This window comes from Amphiura filiformis, chromosome 2 (genome assembly GCF_039555335.1).
Source record: "Amphiura filiformis chromosome 2, Afil_fr2py, whole genome shotgun sequence".
NCBI classification, from domain to species: domain Eukaryota; kingdom Metazoa; phylum Echinodermata; class Ophiuroidea; order Amphilepidida; family Amphiuridae; genus Amphiura; species Amphiura filiformis.
In genome coordinates, this window is record NC_092629.1 from 39,372,658 (window position 1) to 39,391,031 (window position 18,374).

General features: G+C 38.4%; 1 protein-coding gene across 1 annotated transcript in view; it reads left to right on the top strand.

Moving 5' to 3' along the window:
- LOC140140604 (uncharacterized) overlaps positions 1 to 17,561 on the top strand; it is a 57,814-nt gene extending 40,253 nt beyond the window's left edge. The window contains 3 exon segments of the mRNA XM_072162364.1: positions 577 to 691; positions 2,253 to 2,369; positions 15,893 to 17,561. Of these exon segments, the coding sequence (XP_072018465.1) occupies positions 577 to 691; positions 2,253 to 2,369; positions 15,893 to 16,246 (586 nt within the window). The 3' untranslated portion in view covers positions 16,247 to 17,561.
- The last annotated feature ends 813 nt before the right edge of the window (positions 17,562 to 18,374 follow it).

Here is an 18,374-nt window from a genome sequence, read left to right on the forward strand (position 1 = left end):
AAGGAGGCAGGATGTAGTGACCGCTTACAGGTTGAATTTCCAGTCTGCCTAATCATGATTCATGAAGCTGCCATGGCCAAGTGGTTAAGGCGCTGGTCTCGTAAACCAGAGGTCCTGGGTTCAATTCCCAGGCGGGATCACTTATCCAATTTCCTCCTTTAATAATTACATGACAGCGGAACTAACCGGGAAAAATAGTTTGCTTATTCCTGTTGAAAAAAGTCACTGTTTTTCATGTAAAGTTCATAGCATAATTGTGCCGTAATTGCATACAAAAAGTTCCTATGTGTCGACATTAATTTGTTGTATAATTTATACTTGAATGAACCAAATCATAGGTCAGCATTATGAATGACAACATCGTAGTTAACCATTGTGTGTGTATGACCTGAAGTGATCACAGCACAATGATGAATATTTGACTGTGTGAATGCTCTCATCATTCATTTATTGAAATTATGACACACTGATGGAAAAAAATACTTGTGTGGCCTGGATCTTATTGTACAAAACACTTTTTGTTTTCAGTCTTAATTAACAGACTGGTTTTCCCTCGTTCTCTCTCTTTAATTTCAGACCACTGGTTAAGAATCTATTCCTGGGTTATTTCCACGCTCCAAAAAGTAAGCGAGGCGATGTCGTCAAGGTCATGTCCAGCCTACTAAACTTCACACCTGAAGAAATTGCCCAGGTTTGTAGTTCACATTTATTTGTGCAAGATATAGTACTGGGTACACAGTAAAGGGAATTCAAGACAATTATTTTTTTTTACCAAGGCTGCCAAGACCTAGCCCAGGCTGGGTTTTAAAACAAATTTGTGACACAACCAAGGTAAATATGAGTCTCAATGTGAAATAAGTTTTATACATCAGTTACTAGCCCTCCAAGGAGCGCTTAGGTGACCTGTCCCTGCCCATCGGAAACCTTCTACAGCCCGTCCAGAGCCAGTCGCGGCATCATCATCCAGAATCTTATTCAACCATATCAGCCAATAAAGACTGTTACAAAAACTCATTTATACCAAAGACAATACGTGATTGGAACTCTCTTCCACCACACCTAATCAGCATCACAAAACCGGAAACCTTCAAAACTGCAGTAACCAAGTATCTAAGCAACCAAGACTAAGCAAGAATTTCAACAACCACAGCGCAGATCACACATCCTGGCCGTTTGTCTCCATTCTGGAGTGTTGGACAGTACCAAACTCAAGACTCAAGTCCAAAATGCTATGTTTTTGATGCAATCGCTGTGAAAATTGAACTTTTGGTAACCAAAGTATAGACAATTTATCAGTTGTTGAAAACAATGAGAAGCAAAACAATTTGAGCACCTGTTTTTGTCAAGTACTCAAAAATCAATAAAAGCGACATTAGACTCATTGATTTGACAGAGTTGACAGAGAATACGGACATAAGTGTAAATACCCATGTTTATTTTAAGGAAATGTGCAAAAAGTTGTTGGTATTTTTTTTACTTACTAAAATAGTCCTCCAAATAATCCCATCTGTTTGATACATCTGGTCCTCTTGGATCCACTCAGTGCCCCCATTTGCTGTTGGTTTGGTTTTCCAAAATGTTGTCACTTTTTACAAAATGGTATGAAATTCACTGGTTTTCTGTATACCACAATCCTCTAATAAATGACCCCTGGGAGTGAAATTTTCTAAAAGGGAGTGTTTATTAGATTTAGAGGTTGTTATTACAGCAATAATTCCTGGAAAAATTGTTACGGAAGTTCAAAATTTATACTAAAATGACAAAGTATGAACTTACTATCAATGACTTCTGTTCACTTCTTGGTTTATGATGTAATTTTCACCAATACCGATTGTGTGTGGACAGTGGTGAACTTACCAACACAAGATAGCATAGAAATTATTTGTTTCAGGTGGAGTTACGGGGGCATTATTTAATTAAACTTTTCAAAAAGACTGGAGGGGTGTTTATTAGAGGATAAATGGTCATTAGTAGTTTGGTTATCAAAAACTTCCTTCACCCAATGGAATTTGGGGAGCTGCACAGATACTTGGTGGATATTATAATCTAACTGCGGATAGGTTTGCGCCAGATTCGGCTGCACAACTGGCCTAGTTGATGTAATCTGATTGTGATGATTCACCATGGCAGTGAAATTACAGCACTTTGAATCCTCCAAGATCTTAAAAAAGGCGCTATATAAATCTGGAATTTATTTATATATACAGTACTCTTGATAGGTTATTTTTATGTTTTGTATGTTCTCTTTATAGATTACTATTGAGGGTGAGCCAGCTAAAGGATGGTTACCAAGCTTATGGGGAAGACGGACACCAGTGACACCTACACCGCCTACCTCTCCAAGGCATAATAAATCTGCTTTTGATACGGTAAGGGTGTCCACACACTGACAAAGCTAATGAGCTTAGCTATACCATATTTCCTCCCTGATGTTGCAGTAACGTCAGTGCACATTTCATTGGGCTCAGCTGTAAATCGCTTAGCTCAAAGGGGATTAATTAAATTTCATAGGGATAATAAGAAAAATATGAGCTTTCTTCTGATACCAATATCTCAATTTTGATGAAAAAAATGGGGGATGAGGCTGTCGATCAGGTCACAGACTTGTCAAATGCGAAATGCGTTTTTTTTAAATCCATGTCTTCAAATGACAAAAATACCTTCTTTTGCTGCAAATTGGAATGGGAATTTACAGTGGGTCTCTCTGACACACACAAAAAAATCATATTCAAGAATCCCTTTCAACCTGCAGATTAAAAAAGGTATTAAAAAAAATGTGTGATGTTTTCTCCAGTAGTTTTTCGCTACGCTCGTTTGTTGTGTAATGTGTAAATGTTTACTTTAGTAGTGTTTTATATAATTTTTTGGCGATTTTTTTTGGTGTTTTTTTTCTTTGAAAAGTGAAAAAAAAAAAATTGAATGCATAAAATGAGCCGTCAAAAACGTAATTAGTGCACGCTACAGGAAACAACATGGTTTATTTTGGCCTCACATAAAAAAGAAGCATGTTAAAATTTAAAATAACAATATGAAATACAACAATAACTAGACTTAGCTGTGGTCTAAGACCACGAACACAGCCGTGGTGTGACCCCTTAATGACCTTTGACTCCAAAATCTCAGAACACTCCATAGACATCGGCTAATCTCAATGCATGTTTGCACGTGGCATCACTCTGCTATGTTATTTGTGCCAGAAGAGGCATTTAGAAGGAATTTCGTTTTAGACCGGAAGTGACCCCTAAATGACCTTTGATCCCAAATAAAAACTAGACTTAGCTGTGGTCTAAGACCACGAACACAGCCGTGTTATGACCCTTTAATCACCTTTGACCCCAAAATATATGAAAACCCCATAGACATTGGCTAATGTCAATGCACGTGTCCATGTGGCATCACTTTGCTATGCTTTTTGTGGCAGAAGGGGCATTTTGAAGGTATATCGTTTTATACCGGAAGTGACCCCTTACTGACCGTTGACCCCAAATGTGTGTACACCATATAGACACTGTGTTATAACAATGCATGTGTGCAAGTGGTGTCACTGTCCACGTAATTTGTGGAAGAAGAAGCATTTTAAAGGTATTTCGTTTTATACCGGAAGTGACCCTTAATGACCTTTGACCCCAAATAAAATAATACTACATATAAACTGGGTAACCACAATTCATGTGTGAACGTACGGTGACTGTCCTATGTTTTTCTTAGCAAATAAAAAATTTTGAAGGTTTTTCATTTTATACCAGAAGTGACCCCTTAATGACCTTTGACCCCAAATCTGTGTACACCCCATAGACACTGGGTAATGACAATGCATGTGTGAAAGTGGCGTCACTGTCCTACAGAATCTGTGGAAGAAGATGCATTTTAAAGGTATTTTGTTTTATACCGAAGTGACCCCTTAATGAGCTTTGACCCCAAATAAAAAAAATACCACATATACATTGGGTGACTGCAGATCATATGTGAACATACCGTTACTGTGCTATGTTTTACTTAGCTAATAAAAATTTTTGAAGGTTTTTCGTTTATACCGGAAGTGACCCCTTAATGACCTTTGACCCCAAATCTGTGTACACAACATATACACTGGATAATTACAATGCATGTGTGCAAGTAGCGTCACTGTCCTACGTAATTTGTAGGAGAAGATGCATTTTGAGTTGAAATCACATTTTTGACCCCTGTGACCCCTGCATGACCTTTGACCCCACAAGTTTCATGTGACATGTAGGGGCACGGTCAATGATCATAGTGACCAAGTTAGGTCAAAATCGATGTAAGCATGTGAGTGCTACAGCAAATGTAATGGTTGACAGAAGAAAGAAGAAGAACTAGACTTATCTGTGGTCTAAGACCAAGAACACAGCCGTGTTGTGACCCCTTAATGACCTTTGACCCCAAAATATATGAAGACCCCATAGACATTGGCTAATGTCAATGCATGTGTGCACGTGGCATCACTTTGACATGTTATTAGGGGCATTTTGAAGGTTTTTCGTCTCAGACCGGAAGTGACCCTTTCATAACCTTTGACCCCAAATAAAAAATACCACATTATACACTGGCTAACCACAATTCATGTGTGAACATACCGTTACTGTGATATGTTTTCCTTAGCTAACAAAATTGTTTGAAGGTATTTCAATTTTTACCGGAAGTGACCCCTTAATGACCTTTGACCACAAATCTGTGTACACCCCGTAGACACTGGGTATTGACAATGCATGTGTGCAAGTGGCGTCACATGTCCTACGTAATTTGTGGAGAAGATGCATTTTAAAGGTATTTCGTTTTATACCGGAAATGACCCCTTAATGACCTTTGACCACAAATAAAAAATACCATATATACATTGGGTAAACACAATTCATGTGTGAATATACCATCACTCTCCTATGGTTTTCTTAGCTAATAAAAATTTTTGAAAATATTTCGATTTATACCGGAAGTGACCCCTTAATGACCTTGGACCCAAAATCTGTGTACACCACATTGACACTGGGTAATAACAATGTAATTGTGCAAGTGGTGTCACTGTCCCTACGTAATTTGTGGGAGAAGATGCATTTTAAAGGTATTTCGTTTTATACCGGAAGTGACCCCTTAATGACCTTTTGACCCCAAATAAAAAAAATACCACATATACATTGGGTAACTGCAACTCATATGTGAACATACCGTTACTGTCCTGTTTTCCTTAGCTAATAAAAAAATTTGAAGGTATTCCGTTTTATGCCGGAAGTGACCCCTTAATGACCTTTGACCCCAAATTTGTGTACACCACATAGACACTGGGTAATTACAATGCATGTGTGCAAGTGGCGTCACTGTCCTACGTAATTGTAGGAGAAGATGCATTTTGAGCTGAAATCACGTTTTTGACCCCTGTGACCTCTGCGTGACCTTTGACCCCACGAGTTTCATGTGACATGTAGGGGCACGGTCAATAATCATTGTGACCAAGTTAGGTCAAAATCATAGTAAGCATGTGAGTGCTAGAGCAAATGTAATGGTTGACAGAAAGAAGAACTAGACTTAGCTGTGGTCTAAGACCACGAACACAGCCGTGTTGTGACCTCTTAATGACCTTTGACCCCAAAATATATGAAAACCCCATAGGCATTGGCTAATGTCAATGTATGCGTGCATGTGGCATTATTTTGCCATGTTATTTGTGGCAGAAGGGCATTTTGAAAGTTTTTCGTCTCAGACCGGAAGTGGCCCTTAATGACCTTTGACCCCAAATCTGTGTACACCCCATAAACACTGGGTAATAACAATGCATGTGTGTAAGTGGCATCACTGTCCTGAGTAATTTGTGGGAGAAGATGCATTTTAAAGGTATTTCGTTTTATACCGGAAATGACCCCTTAATGACCTTTGACCCCAAATAAAAAAAAAATATCATATATACATTGGTTAAACACAATTCATGTGTGAACATACCATTACTCTCCTATGTTTTTCTTAGCTAATAAATTTTTTGGAAGATATTTCAATTTATACCGGAAGTGGCCCCTTAATGACCTTTGACCCCAAATCTGTGTACACCCCATAGACACTGAGTAATAACAATGCATGTGTGCAAGTGGCATCTCTGTCCCACATAATTTGTGGAAGAAGATGCATTTTAAAGGTATTTTTTTTTTACCGGAAGTGACCCTTTAATGAGCTTTGACCCCAATTAAAAAAAATACCACATATACATTGGGTAACTGCAGATCATATGTGAACATACCATTACTGCGCTATGTTTTACTTAGCTAATAAAAATTTGTGAAGGTTTTTCGTTTTATACCGGAAGTGACCCCTTAATGACCTTTGACCCCAAATCTGTGTACACCATATAGACACTGGTTAATAACAATGCATGTGTGCAAGTGGTGTCACTGTCGTCACGTAATCTGTAGGAGAAGATGCATTTTTAGTTGAAATCACGTTTTTGCCCCTATGACCCCTGCGTGACCTTTGACCCCACAAGTTTCATGTGACGTGTAGGGGCACGGTCAATGATCATTGTGACTAAGTTAGGTCAAAATCGATGTAAGCATGTGAGTGCTAGAGCAAATGTAATGGTTGACAGAAAGAAGAAACAAGAAACATAAGCTGTGGTCTAAGACCACGAACACAGCCGTGGTGTGACCCCTTAATGACCTTTGACTCCAAAATCTCAGAACACTCCACAGACATTGGTTAATCTCAATGCACGTGTGCACGTGGCATCACTCTGTTATGTTACTTTTGGCAGAAGGGGCAATTTGAAGGTTTTTCGTCTCAGACCGGAAGTGACCCCTTAATGACATTCGACCCCAAATAAAAAGATACCACATATGAATTGGGTAACCACAATTCATGTGTGAACATACCGTTAATGTCCAATGTTTTTCTTAGCAAATAAAAAAAAATTGAAGGTTTTTCGTTTTTTATACCGGAAGTGACCCCTTAATGACCTTTGACCCCAAATCTGTGTACACCCCATAGACACTGGGTAATAACAATGCATGTGTGCAAGTGGCGTCACTGTCCTACAGAATCTGTGGAAGAAGATGCATTTTAAAGGTATTTCGTTTTATACCGGAAGTGACCTCTTAATGAGATTTGACCCCAAATAAAAAAATACCACATATTCATTGGGTGACTGCAGATCATGTGTGAACATACCGTTACTGTCCCTTGTTTTACTTAGATAATAACATTTTTTGAAGGTATTTCGTTTTATACCGGAAGTGACCCCTTAATGACCTTTGACCCCGAATCTGTGCACACCCCATAGACACTGGGTAATAACAATGCATGTGTGCAAGTGGCGTCTCTGTCCCACATAATTTGTGGAAGAAGATGCATTTTAAAGGTATTTCTGTTTATACCGAAGTGACCCCTTAATGAGCTTTGACCCCAAATAAAAAAAATACCACATATACATTGGGTGACTGCAGATCATATGTGAACATACCGTTACTGTGCTATGTTTTACTTAGCTAATAAAAAATTTTGAAGGTTTTTCGTTTTATACCGGAAGTGACCCCTTAATGACCTTTGACCCCTAATCTGTGTACACCACATAGACACTGGGTAATAACAATGCATGTGTGCAAGTGGGGTCACTGTCCAACGTAAGTTGTGGGAGAAGATGCATTTTAGTTGAAATCACGTTTTTGACCCTGTGACCCTGCATGACCTTTGACCCCACAAGTTTCATGTGACATGTAGGGCACGGTCAATGATCATTGTGACCAAGTTAGGTCAAAATCGATGTAAGCATGTGAGTGCTAGAGCAAATGTAATGGTTGACAGAAGAAAGAAGAAAGAACTAGAGCAACTGTGCCCTTTGCAAGGGCACGAGGTAAGTTAGGCGGATGACTGTGACGATCCAGAGAAGATGAGAATTTCTCTGGACGATCTGATCAAGCAGCAATACTCTGTGCTGGATAGTATTAATTTTAATAAACTGTTTATTTGCGGTTTTAATATATCTTGATCGTGGAAAGCTTGCATTTTGAAAACTTGACCTTTGACCTCTGTATGACCCCCTTAAATAAATTTTAAATATTTAAAACATGTTAAGAATGTCATAAGGATCATTGCATTTAAATTTCAGCTCAATTGAAGCATTTTGAAAACTTGACCTTTGACCCCTTTATTGCCCCCCTTAAATGACCTTAAATGCATTTTAAAATGTTTCAACATGTTTAGAATGTCATAAGGATCATTGCATTTAAATTTCAGCTCAATCGGAGCATTTTGAAAAACTTGACCTTTGACCCGCTTTATGACCCCTTAATGACCTTAAATAAATTTTAAATATTTAAAACATGTTAAGAATGTCATAAGGATCATTGCATTTAAATTTCAGCTCAATTGAAGCATTTTGAAAACTTGACCTTTGACCCCTTTATTGCCCCTTAAATGACCTTAAATGCATTTTAAAATGTTTCAACATGTTTAGAATGTCATAAGGATCATTGCATTTTAATTTCAGCTCAATCAGAGCATTTTCGGTTAAAATGACCTTTTTTGACCCCTGTGACCTCTTGGATGACCTCTGACGTTAAACAACCCATAACCTTTGTAGCCAGCTACCCAATACTGCTTGTGACTGAGTTTGGTCGAAATCCGATCAAGCATGTGGCAGTAGCAGCAAATTGTGAGAAAGAAGAAAGAACTAGACTTAGCTGTGGTCTAAGACCACGAACACAGCCGTGTTTTGACCCCTTAATGACCTTTGACCCAAAAATATATGAAAACCCCATAGACATTGGCTAATGTCAATGTATGCGATGCACGTGGCATTACTTTGCCATGGTATTTGTGGCAGAAGGGGCATTTTGAAGGTTTTTCGTATCAGACCGGAAGTGACACCTTAATGACCTTTGACCCTAAATATGTGTACACCCCATAGACACTGGGTAATAACAATGCATGTGTGTAAGTGGCATCACTGCCCACGTAATTTGTGGGAGAAGGTGCATTTTAAAAGTATTTCGTTTTATACGAAATGACCCCTTAATGACCTTTGACCCCAAATAAAAAAAATACCATATATACATTGGGTAAACACAATTCATGTGTGAACATACCATCACTCTCCTATGTTTTTCTTAGCTAATAAAATTTTTGAAGATATTTCGATTTATACCGGAAGTGACACCTTAATGACCTTTGACCCAAAATCTGTGTACACCACATTGACACTGGGTAACAACAATGCATGTGTGCAAGTGGTGTCACTGTCCTAACGTAATTTGTGGGAGAAGATGCATTTTAAAGGTATTTCGTTTTATACCGGAAGTGACCCCTTAATGACCTTTTGACCCCAAATAAAAAAATACCACATATACATTGGGTAACTGCAACTCATATGTGAACATACCGTTACTGTCCTATGTTTTCCTTAGCTAATAAAAAATTTGAAGGTATTCCGTTTTATGCGGAAGTGACCCCTTAATGACCTTTGACCACAAATCTGTGTACACCACATAGACACTGGGTAATTATAATGCATGTGTGCAAGTGGCGTCACTGTCCTTCGTAATTTGTAGGAGAAGATGCATTTTGAGCTGAAATCACGTTTTTGACCCCTGTGACCCCTGCGTGACCTTTGACCCCACGAGTTTCATGTGACATGTAGGGGCACGGTCAATGATCATTGTGACCAAGTTAGGGTAAAATCGATGTAAGCATGTGAGTGCTAGAGCAAATTTAATGGTCGACAGAAGAAAGAAGAAAGAAAGAAAGAAGAACCTGTAAGAAAAAAGACACAGCCGTGACTAACGTCACGGCTGTGTAAGAAAGAGGAAAGAAAGAAAGAAATGGCAAGAAAGAAATAAGTTAGGCTGCCCGCCTAACTTAAGAAAGAAAGAAAGAACCTGTAAGAAAAAAGACACAGCCGTGACTAACGTCACGGCTGTGTAAAGAGCTATATCGAAATTGTCATGCGAGACATGACACACAAGCCGACCTGTTGATGGGTCAAGTTTGAGCAATTTAGAAATTTGACCTTTGACCCCTAAACTTTGACCTTTGGGGTCATGAATATTGTTAACATGTTTAGAATGTCGTAAGAATACTTCCTGTTGAATTTGAGCTCGATTGGACCAATTTCGAAATTTGACCTTTTACCCCTATAACTTGACCCTTGGGTCACGGATGGGGTCAACTGCTCTTGCATTGTGCTTAGGATGTCATAAGAAAGATTCCTGGTGAATTTCAGCTTAATCGGAACTTATACATGGATTTTGATTTTTTAAAATTTTTGATTGACATTTTGACCCCCTTAATGACCTTTGACTTCAATGGAAAAAAACCTTACGTACGCCGACAAAATGCATTGTTCCAATTTTAATTAAAAAATTCTAGCATGTTTAGTTCTCGAGATAAAAATTCTTGACGTTATTCAGCTAAAAACAGGAAGTGACCCCTTAATGACCTTTGACCCCCAAAATAAAAATACCATGCATACATCACGGAACACTGATTCATGTATGATGGTTATATTATTCTGGTCTGTTTATCTTTTGAGATAAAAATTTTTTGAACATTTTTGATAATTTTGGTTTTTGACCGGAAGTGACCCCTTAATGACCTTTGACCCCAAAACTGTAGGCATCCTAAAGACCCTGGCTATTAGCGATGCATGTGTGCTAATGGCGACTCTCTGCTATATAATTTGTAAAGACAGTGATTTTTTGAATATTTTTAGCTTTCAGACCGGAAATGACCCCCTTAATGACCTTTGACCCCTTATCTGTGAACACCCTATGGAGACCGACCAAAGTCAAGTCACATGACCTAAGCATGTCACCATCACATGTTATTTGTGGAAGAAGATACATTTTATATACGCATTTTAGCCATTGTGAGCAGGTCAAAGGTCAAATGGAGTTCAATGTCATGTAACATGTGGGGACATGGTCAGTGATGTTTGTGACCAAGTATGATCAAAATCGGTCAAAGCATAGCAGAGCTAGAGCGAAAACGTGGCAAATCACGCAAAATGTCACGTTTTGCTAAGAAAAAGCAAAAAAATCATGTTTTTGACCATTGTAGCTAGGTCAAAGGTCAGATGCAAGTCAAAGTCATATGACATGTGCGGGCAATGCCAACGGTCCTTCTGACAACGTTTAGTTAAAATCGTCAACCCGTGACTGAGTTATACGTCACGAATGTGGTCGACAGAAAGAAGAAGAAGAAGAAGAACGCCAAGAAGACAGTACAAGCCGACGTTCGTCGTCGGCTTGTAAGAAAGAAAGAACCTGTAAGAAAAAAGACACAGCCGTGACTAACGTCACGGCTGTGTAAAGAAAGAAAGAACCTGTAGAAAAAAGACACAGCCGTGACTAACGTCACGGCTGTGTAAAGAAGAAAGAAGAAAGAAAGAAAGAAAGAACCTGTAAGAAAAAAGACACAGCCGTGACTAACGTCACGGCTGTGTAAATACCAGAGATACACTGGATAATCACAATTCATGTGTGAACATATACCGTTACTGTCCTATGTTTTGTTTAGCTAATAAAATTTTTTGAAATTATTTCGTTTTACCGGAAGTGACCCTTTAATGACTTTTGACCCCAAATCTGTGTACACCCGTAGACACTGGGTAATGACAATGCATGTGTGCAAGTGGCGTCACTGATCTACGTAATACGTGGGAGAAGATGCATTTTAAAGGTATTTCGTTTTATACCGGAAGTGACCCCTTAATGACCTATCACCCAAAATAAAAAAATACCACATATACACTGGATAACCACAATTAATGTGTGAACATACCGTTACTGTCCTATGTTTGGTTTGGGTAATAAAATTTGTTGAAGGTATTTCGTTTTATACCGGAAGTGACCTCTTATTGACCTTTGACCCCAAATCTGTGTACACCACATAGACACTGGATAATAGCAATTCATGTGTGCAAGTGGCGTCACTGTCCTACGTAATTTGTGGGAGAAGATGCATTTTAAAGGTATTTCGTTTTATACCGGAAGTGACCCCTTTAATGACCTTTGACCCAAATTAAAAAAATACCACATATACACTGGGTAACCACAATTCATGTGTGAACATGTCGTTACTGTCCTATGTTTTGTTTAGCTAATACAAATTTTTGAAGGTATTTCGTTTTATACCGGAAGTGACCCCTTAATGACCTTTGACCCCAAATCTGTGTACACCCCATACCAGGGACAGACTTAGGTTTCACTTTTTCTACTGGCCCTCCGGCCAGTGGAATAACAAATCTAGTGGCCCTGCAATAAAATTACTGGCCCAGATTTTTCAATATATTATAAAAAAAAAAAAAAAGAAACCCGAACTTTTTGTCGGTGCTTTTGGGGAAAATCTATATCAATTTTTAATCATTTGTCATCATACAATGCATGTGTATCATATCGCAAATATCAAAAAATCAAAATTATTTGATATTCCTCGTTTTCAAAATGCAATTCGATATATCTGATGTGCAAAGTCAAGCAAACCTGTCAATTTTAATTTGTTTAGCACTGAATGTACTCAATGTAGAGAGTGTAGTCACTAACAAGTTCAGTCAGTAGTCCTGCCTTTTTTAGTTCCAAAAGTTTCAAACTAGGCGGTATTTGCAGTATCGCTATCATCATCAGATATAATTATGTAGCGCATGGAAGAGCTAAGTAGTACATATAGGCCTACAGGCTGAGTCAAAAAGAAGTAAACTCATGTTTGAGGGGTTGTAACTCGAGATCTGTAAGGAATCTGCTAAAAATGAAAACACCACTGGAAAGAGCAAATTCTACACGTCTAAATACAATAAAGAATTGTTGCAATTGCTCACAGCAAACTCAAGTTATACTCATTTGAATACAACCACCCATTTTTGTAGCTGCACACGTTTTCACTTCCCAAGCCTACCTATTATATTGATTGGTAAGGCGCGATATACAAATACAAATAAAGTCCTGTGGCAGGTGTGGTTTCGATCAATAATTCCTACTTTGTCAAGGGCTCTTTTCAATATGAATTTTACTTCATTGCACTACATTATAATAAAGCGGGTCAAATGACAACATGGCACCACAATTTACCGCACGGGAGCGCATGTTTCTGTCGACGAAGTATCATGAAACTAAGAGTCCCACTGAAGTTCAGCGTCTTTTTCGTCTCCAATATCCCCGGCCAATATCCTACAGCTAACCGGGTTTCATGTAAGGGAGCAGTATTATAAGAATGTGAACAGGCTCAATGTGCATGTGACACTAAGGAACAGACAGCCGGAAGCTTCAGGCAGACCACGAACTGCTAGATCACAAGTGAACATTGCTAGAGTTAGACATGCGTTACAGCAAGACCAAAGATCAGCTCAATCCTTTACCCAACATTCCCCAATCAAGCTTCTGCCGGATCGTTCAGTAAAGACTTGAATTGGTATCCCTACAAACTATAGTACCGTCATGGACTTTGTTGAATATTAATTAAAAGCAGAAGTTGTCTTTTCAACAATAAATCCTGTTAGCACTTTGCTGATTCGTCGAAACTGAAATGGATGAAAATCAATCAGCCGTGTGCAGCTACAAAAATGGGTGGTTGTATTCAAATGAATATAACTTTAGCTTGCTGTAAGCAATTGCAACAATTCCTTTTTTATTTAGACGTGTGAGATTTGCTCTTTCCAATGGTATTTTTATTTTTAGCAGATTCCTTGCAGATCTCGAGTTACAATCCCTGAAATATGAGTTTACTTCTTTTTGACTCAGCCTGTACTACCATCGTAAAAAGCGGCCGTATATTTCCAACTAGCAACGCAAGAATAAGAATATATTATATTAAAATATTATAAAAAAAAATCATTGAATAAAGATATAAATTTCAAGTATAGGCAGAGCAGAAAACTGTAGATATGACCATCACTGATATCTTGTCTCGTAAGTGTTACATCAGGCTCAAAAATCTAGTGGCCCGCCGGGCCAGCATTGTTGGAAGTTTACTGGCCCGACGCAAAATCCACTGGCCTCGGGCCACCGCTTAAATCCGTCCCTGCCCCATACACACTGGGTAATAATAATGCATGTGTGCAAGTGGCGTCACTGTCCTACATAATCTGTGGAAGAAGATGCATTTTAAAGGTATTTCTTTTAATACCGGAAGTGACCCCTCAATGAGCTTTGACCCCAAATAAAAAAAACACATATACATTGGATGACTGCAGATCATATGTGAACATACCGTTACTGTGCTATGTTTTACTTAGCTAATAAAAATTTTTGAAGGTTTTTTGTTTTTTACCGGAAGTGACCCCTTAATGACCTTTGTCCCCAAATCTGTGTACACCAAATAGACACTGGGTAATCACAATGCACGTGTGCAAGTGGCATCACTGTCCCACGTTATATGTGGGAGAAGATGCATTTTGAGCTGAAATTACGTTTTTGACCTCTGTGACCCCTCGTGACCTTTGACCCCACAAGTTTCATGTGACATGTAGGGGCACGGTCAATGATCATTGTGACCAAGTTAGGTCAAAATCGATGTAAGCATGTGAGTGCTAGAGCAAATGTAATGGTTGACAGAAAGAAAGAAAGAAACAAGAGCTATATAGAAATTGTCATGCGAGACATGACACACAAGCCGACCTTTTGATGGGTCAAGTTTGAGCAATTTAGAAATTTGACCTTTGACCCCTAAACTTTGACCTTTGGGGTCATGAATATTTTTAACATGTTTAGAATGTCGAAGAATAATTCCTGTTGAATTTGAGCCCGATTGGACCAATTTCGAAATTTGACCTTTGACCCCTATAACTGGACCCTTGGGTCACGGATGGTGTCAACTGCTCTTGCATTGCGCTTAGGATGTCATAAGAAAGATTCCTGGTGAATTTCAGCTTAATCGGAACTTATACATGGATTTTGATTTTTTTAAATTTTTGATTGACCTTTTGACCCCCTTAATGACATTTGACCTCAATGAAAAAATAACCTTATGTACACTAACAAAATGCATTGTTGTAATTTTAATTAAAAAATTCTACCATATTTAGTTCTTGAGATAAAAATTTTTGAAGTTATTCAGCTAAAAACAGGAAGTGACCTCTTAGTGACCTTTGACCCCCAAAATAAAAACACCATGCATACATCAGGGAACACTGATTCATGTATGATGGTTATATTATTCTGGTCTGTTTATCTTTTGAGATAAAAATTTTTTGAACATTTTTGATAATTTTGGTTTTTGACCGGAAGTAACCCTTAATGACCTTTGACCCCAAAACTGTAGGCATCCTAAAGACCCGTCTAGTAGCAATGCATGTGTGATAATGGCGACACTATTCTATGTAATTTGTAAAGACAGTGATTTTTTGAATATTATTTACAAGTTTTTCAGACTGTAACCGGAAATGACCCCTTAATGACCTTTGACCCCTTATCAATGAACACCCGATATACACCGACCATAGACGAGTCATGTGACCAACCCGTATCATCATCGCGTGTTGTTTGTAGGAGAAGATACATTTTGAAGAAAAATCACATTGTTGACCTCTTTATCTAGGTCAAAGGTCACACGTAGTTCAAAGTCATATGACATGTGCGGGCAATGCCAACGGTCCTTCTGACAACGTTTAGTTAAAATACGTCAACCCGTGACTGAGTTATACGCACGAATGTGGTCGACAGAAAGAAAGAAAGAAAGAAAGAAGAACGCCAAGAAGACAGTACAAGCCGGCGTTAAAGGTCAGTCGACTTGTAAGAACCTAATAAGAAAAAAGACACAGCCGTGACTAACGCCACGGCTGTGTAAAAATCACACAAAACAGCCTTTTTGATATAAAACAGTATGCGATACAGATGACGATGTGTGTTGGGGTGTGTAAGTGTAACTCATCTGTTTCATAAATTGGTCTATTTTTACTTTTCTTCTACAGTCTTTCACCGAATCCTTCGTCAAGTTCCTGCAAGAGGAATCGGCTCCTAAGCCCCATATGCGTCTTCCAATAGAAGAGATGACCAGTAGCAGCAAAGCTCGCAACCCAGCTTTCAACCCCTTCTCAGCACCGATTCCACATCAATCGCCATTTATGCAGACATCACCAACATCGCTAACACCATCTAAAGGTCCAGGAATACCTCTACCGATTCCTGCTGCGCCAACGTTGACTACTTTTCCGGCTGCATCAGTTAGGGCTGCAACACCAGTGTTGGTGGAGTCTGGAGGGTCCGGGCCAGGGAGGGGATCGCCGGCTAAATCAGCAGCCGTTTTAAAAGATATACTTCAATGATAGCAAGCATTTCATTAGTTTCTTAGCTCCATACAATGTATAAGACAAATTATTAAGAAACAAGAAAGTTTCTTTGATATATCAACCTGTGTGTGCTGGGTTTACTGTTATGCTCTCATACCTGGAGTAAATAAGGCTGCAATTATGTCTATTATTTTCTATACAGTCGAATATATGTAAGCTTAGCTGAAATGAATTGTGTGCCTTAATTTTCATCTTATTCCACAATTACAGTACAGAAGTTTTTGTGACATTTAGCAGTGGAGGGAATATTCCCCCTCCGTGGCTATCATTCTACTTTCATATAAGCAACCAGTCCTTGATGAGAGTTAGGAGTCGTACAGTTATTTAATTTCCTTTTCTCTTTGTGTTCTGTTGCATTTTGCTCCTTATTCCTGCCATTATTGGACCAGATTATCGCTGCGCAAAAAAACCTCCTATGTGTCCTTGGTCCCTGAACATTTTTAAAGCAAACCTCCTATGTAACCTGTTGGCATTTTTGTTTTAAACATGTTCAGGGGCCACGAGCACATAGGAGGTTTTTCCTGCCCAATGATGAAAATGTTATGTGTGCTGTTTATAATTTATTGGTAAGAAAGAGATCACCCAGAACAATTCTGTGGCCCCCCATGCATGAACCTGATATCCCACAATTTCACAATTTTTGAGTTATAGTCATGAACGTGTAGAGTAACACTAAATCTGTCTTTCCTAAAAAAAACCCAACAGCTTGAATAACCAAACTTTTTTATCTACAGGAGGCAATAGGGATTTTCAGGCAGGCTTGTGGGTACCCGCCCAAGATTACATTATCCGGGCAGGAAATACCCTGCCCAGGTGCCCGAAATTAAAAAAAAAAAAAAAATTTAGGTCAACCAAGAATGATCCTAGCATTTAGGTCTCGGTCCAGGGACACTACAAAACCAAAAATAAAAAAGAATTTCTCAGTTTAGTGTGGAATATCAGGTTCGTGCATGGAGCCACAGAATTGTTATAACAAACAAGGTCTTAAATTACTTTGTGTCTAACTTTTTAATATACAGACTGCTTTAAGGGTGGGTGGTCACTGGTTAGATTTTTCCATATTGTGTTTTGTACCTCACATTGAGGCCTGTACCAAAATAATCCAATTCCCAAGTTTTGAGATATATTGCACTAATTATTGCACTGTGATATTGGTAGTAAAAACGTGTTTCACAATGGCTCTTAGAACGGCATGTGTGGTATACCACAATTGGGGATGAGGCTATCACTTTTTCGTTCATGACATTTAAACTGAATATATTTTGGACCTAAAATTTCACTGGGATTATGAGGGAAAAAAATTAGCTTTTTTCTAATGCCAAAATCTTCATTTTGACAGGATAAAGTGGAGGATGAGGCTGTTGATCAAGTCACCCATCTTTTAAATGCACTATCAATTAGACACTTTACCATTCGTCATCCCATTTTATCCCTGAAAAATTTGTTTTTGCCAAAATTGGACCATTTGTGAGATAAGGAGAACCATTTGTTGGATATAAAATTCTTAAGAGACCAAAAATACTAACCAGAAAAATGTTTATGGGCAATTCCAAGCACGTCATTCCGCAATGCTAAGTTTGCATATGCAAATTAGGGTGGTTTGGAAAAAACTCCTACCTTAATCATTCAATAACCAAAAATAGTTTCCATTATGCTATTCACCTACATGTTTGCTTCATTAAAAAGAAATTCATATGCATTGCAAACTTTGCGTTGCGGAATGATGCGCATGGAATTGCTTAAATGAGGATAACAATTGTTACAAAATTTAAGTTTATGTACTACTATTTCAAGGTTTAAGGGCAGAGGCCCTATATGCAATAGCTGCTAGATGTCAGTCAGAATTAATAGGTAAATTTTCACGGGAAAATTGTCTGGACACGTGACACCCATGGGCGCAGACATATTAGCATTATGGAATGTGACCCCGAGCACAGCGGGTGTTCTTCCAATGTATTTGAATCGGAAGAATTCCTCCTTTGATGCAAAATAAGTTACTTGTCGCAAGTTAATAATGTTATAGTAAGAGTTTCCGTAGATAAATATTTTTTTCCGTAGATAGATATTTTTGAAATTACGTTTTGATGATATTGTGAAAATATTA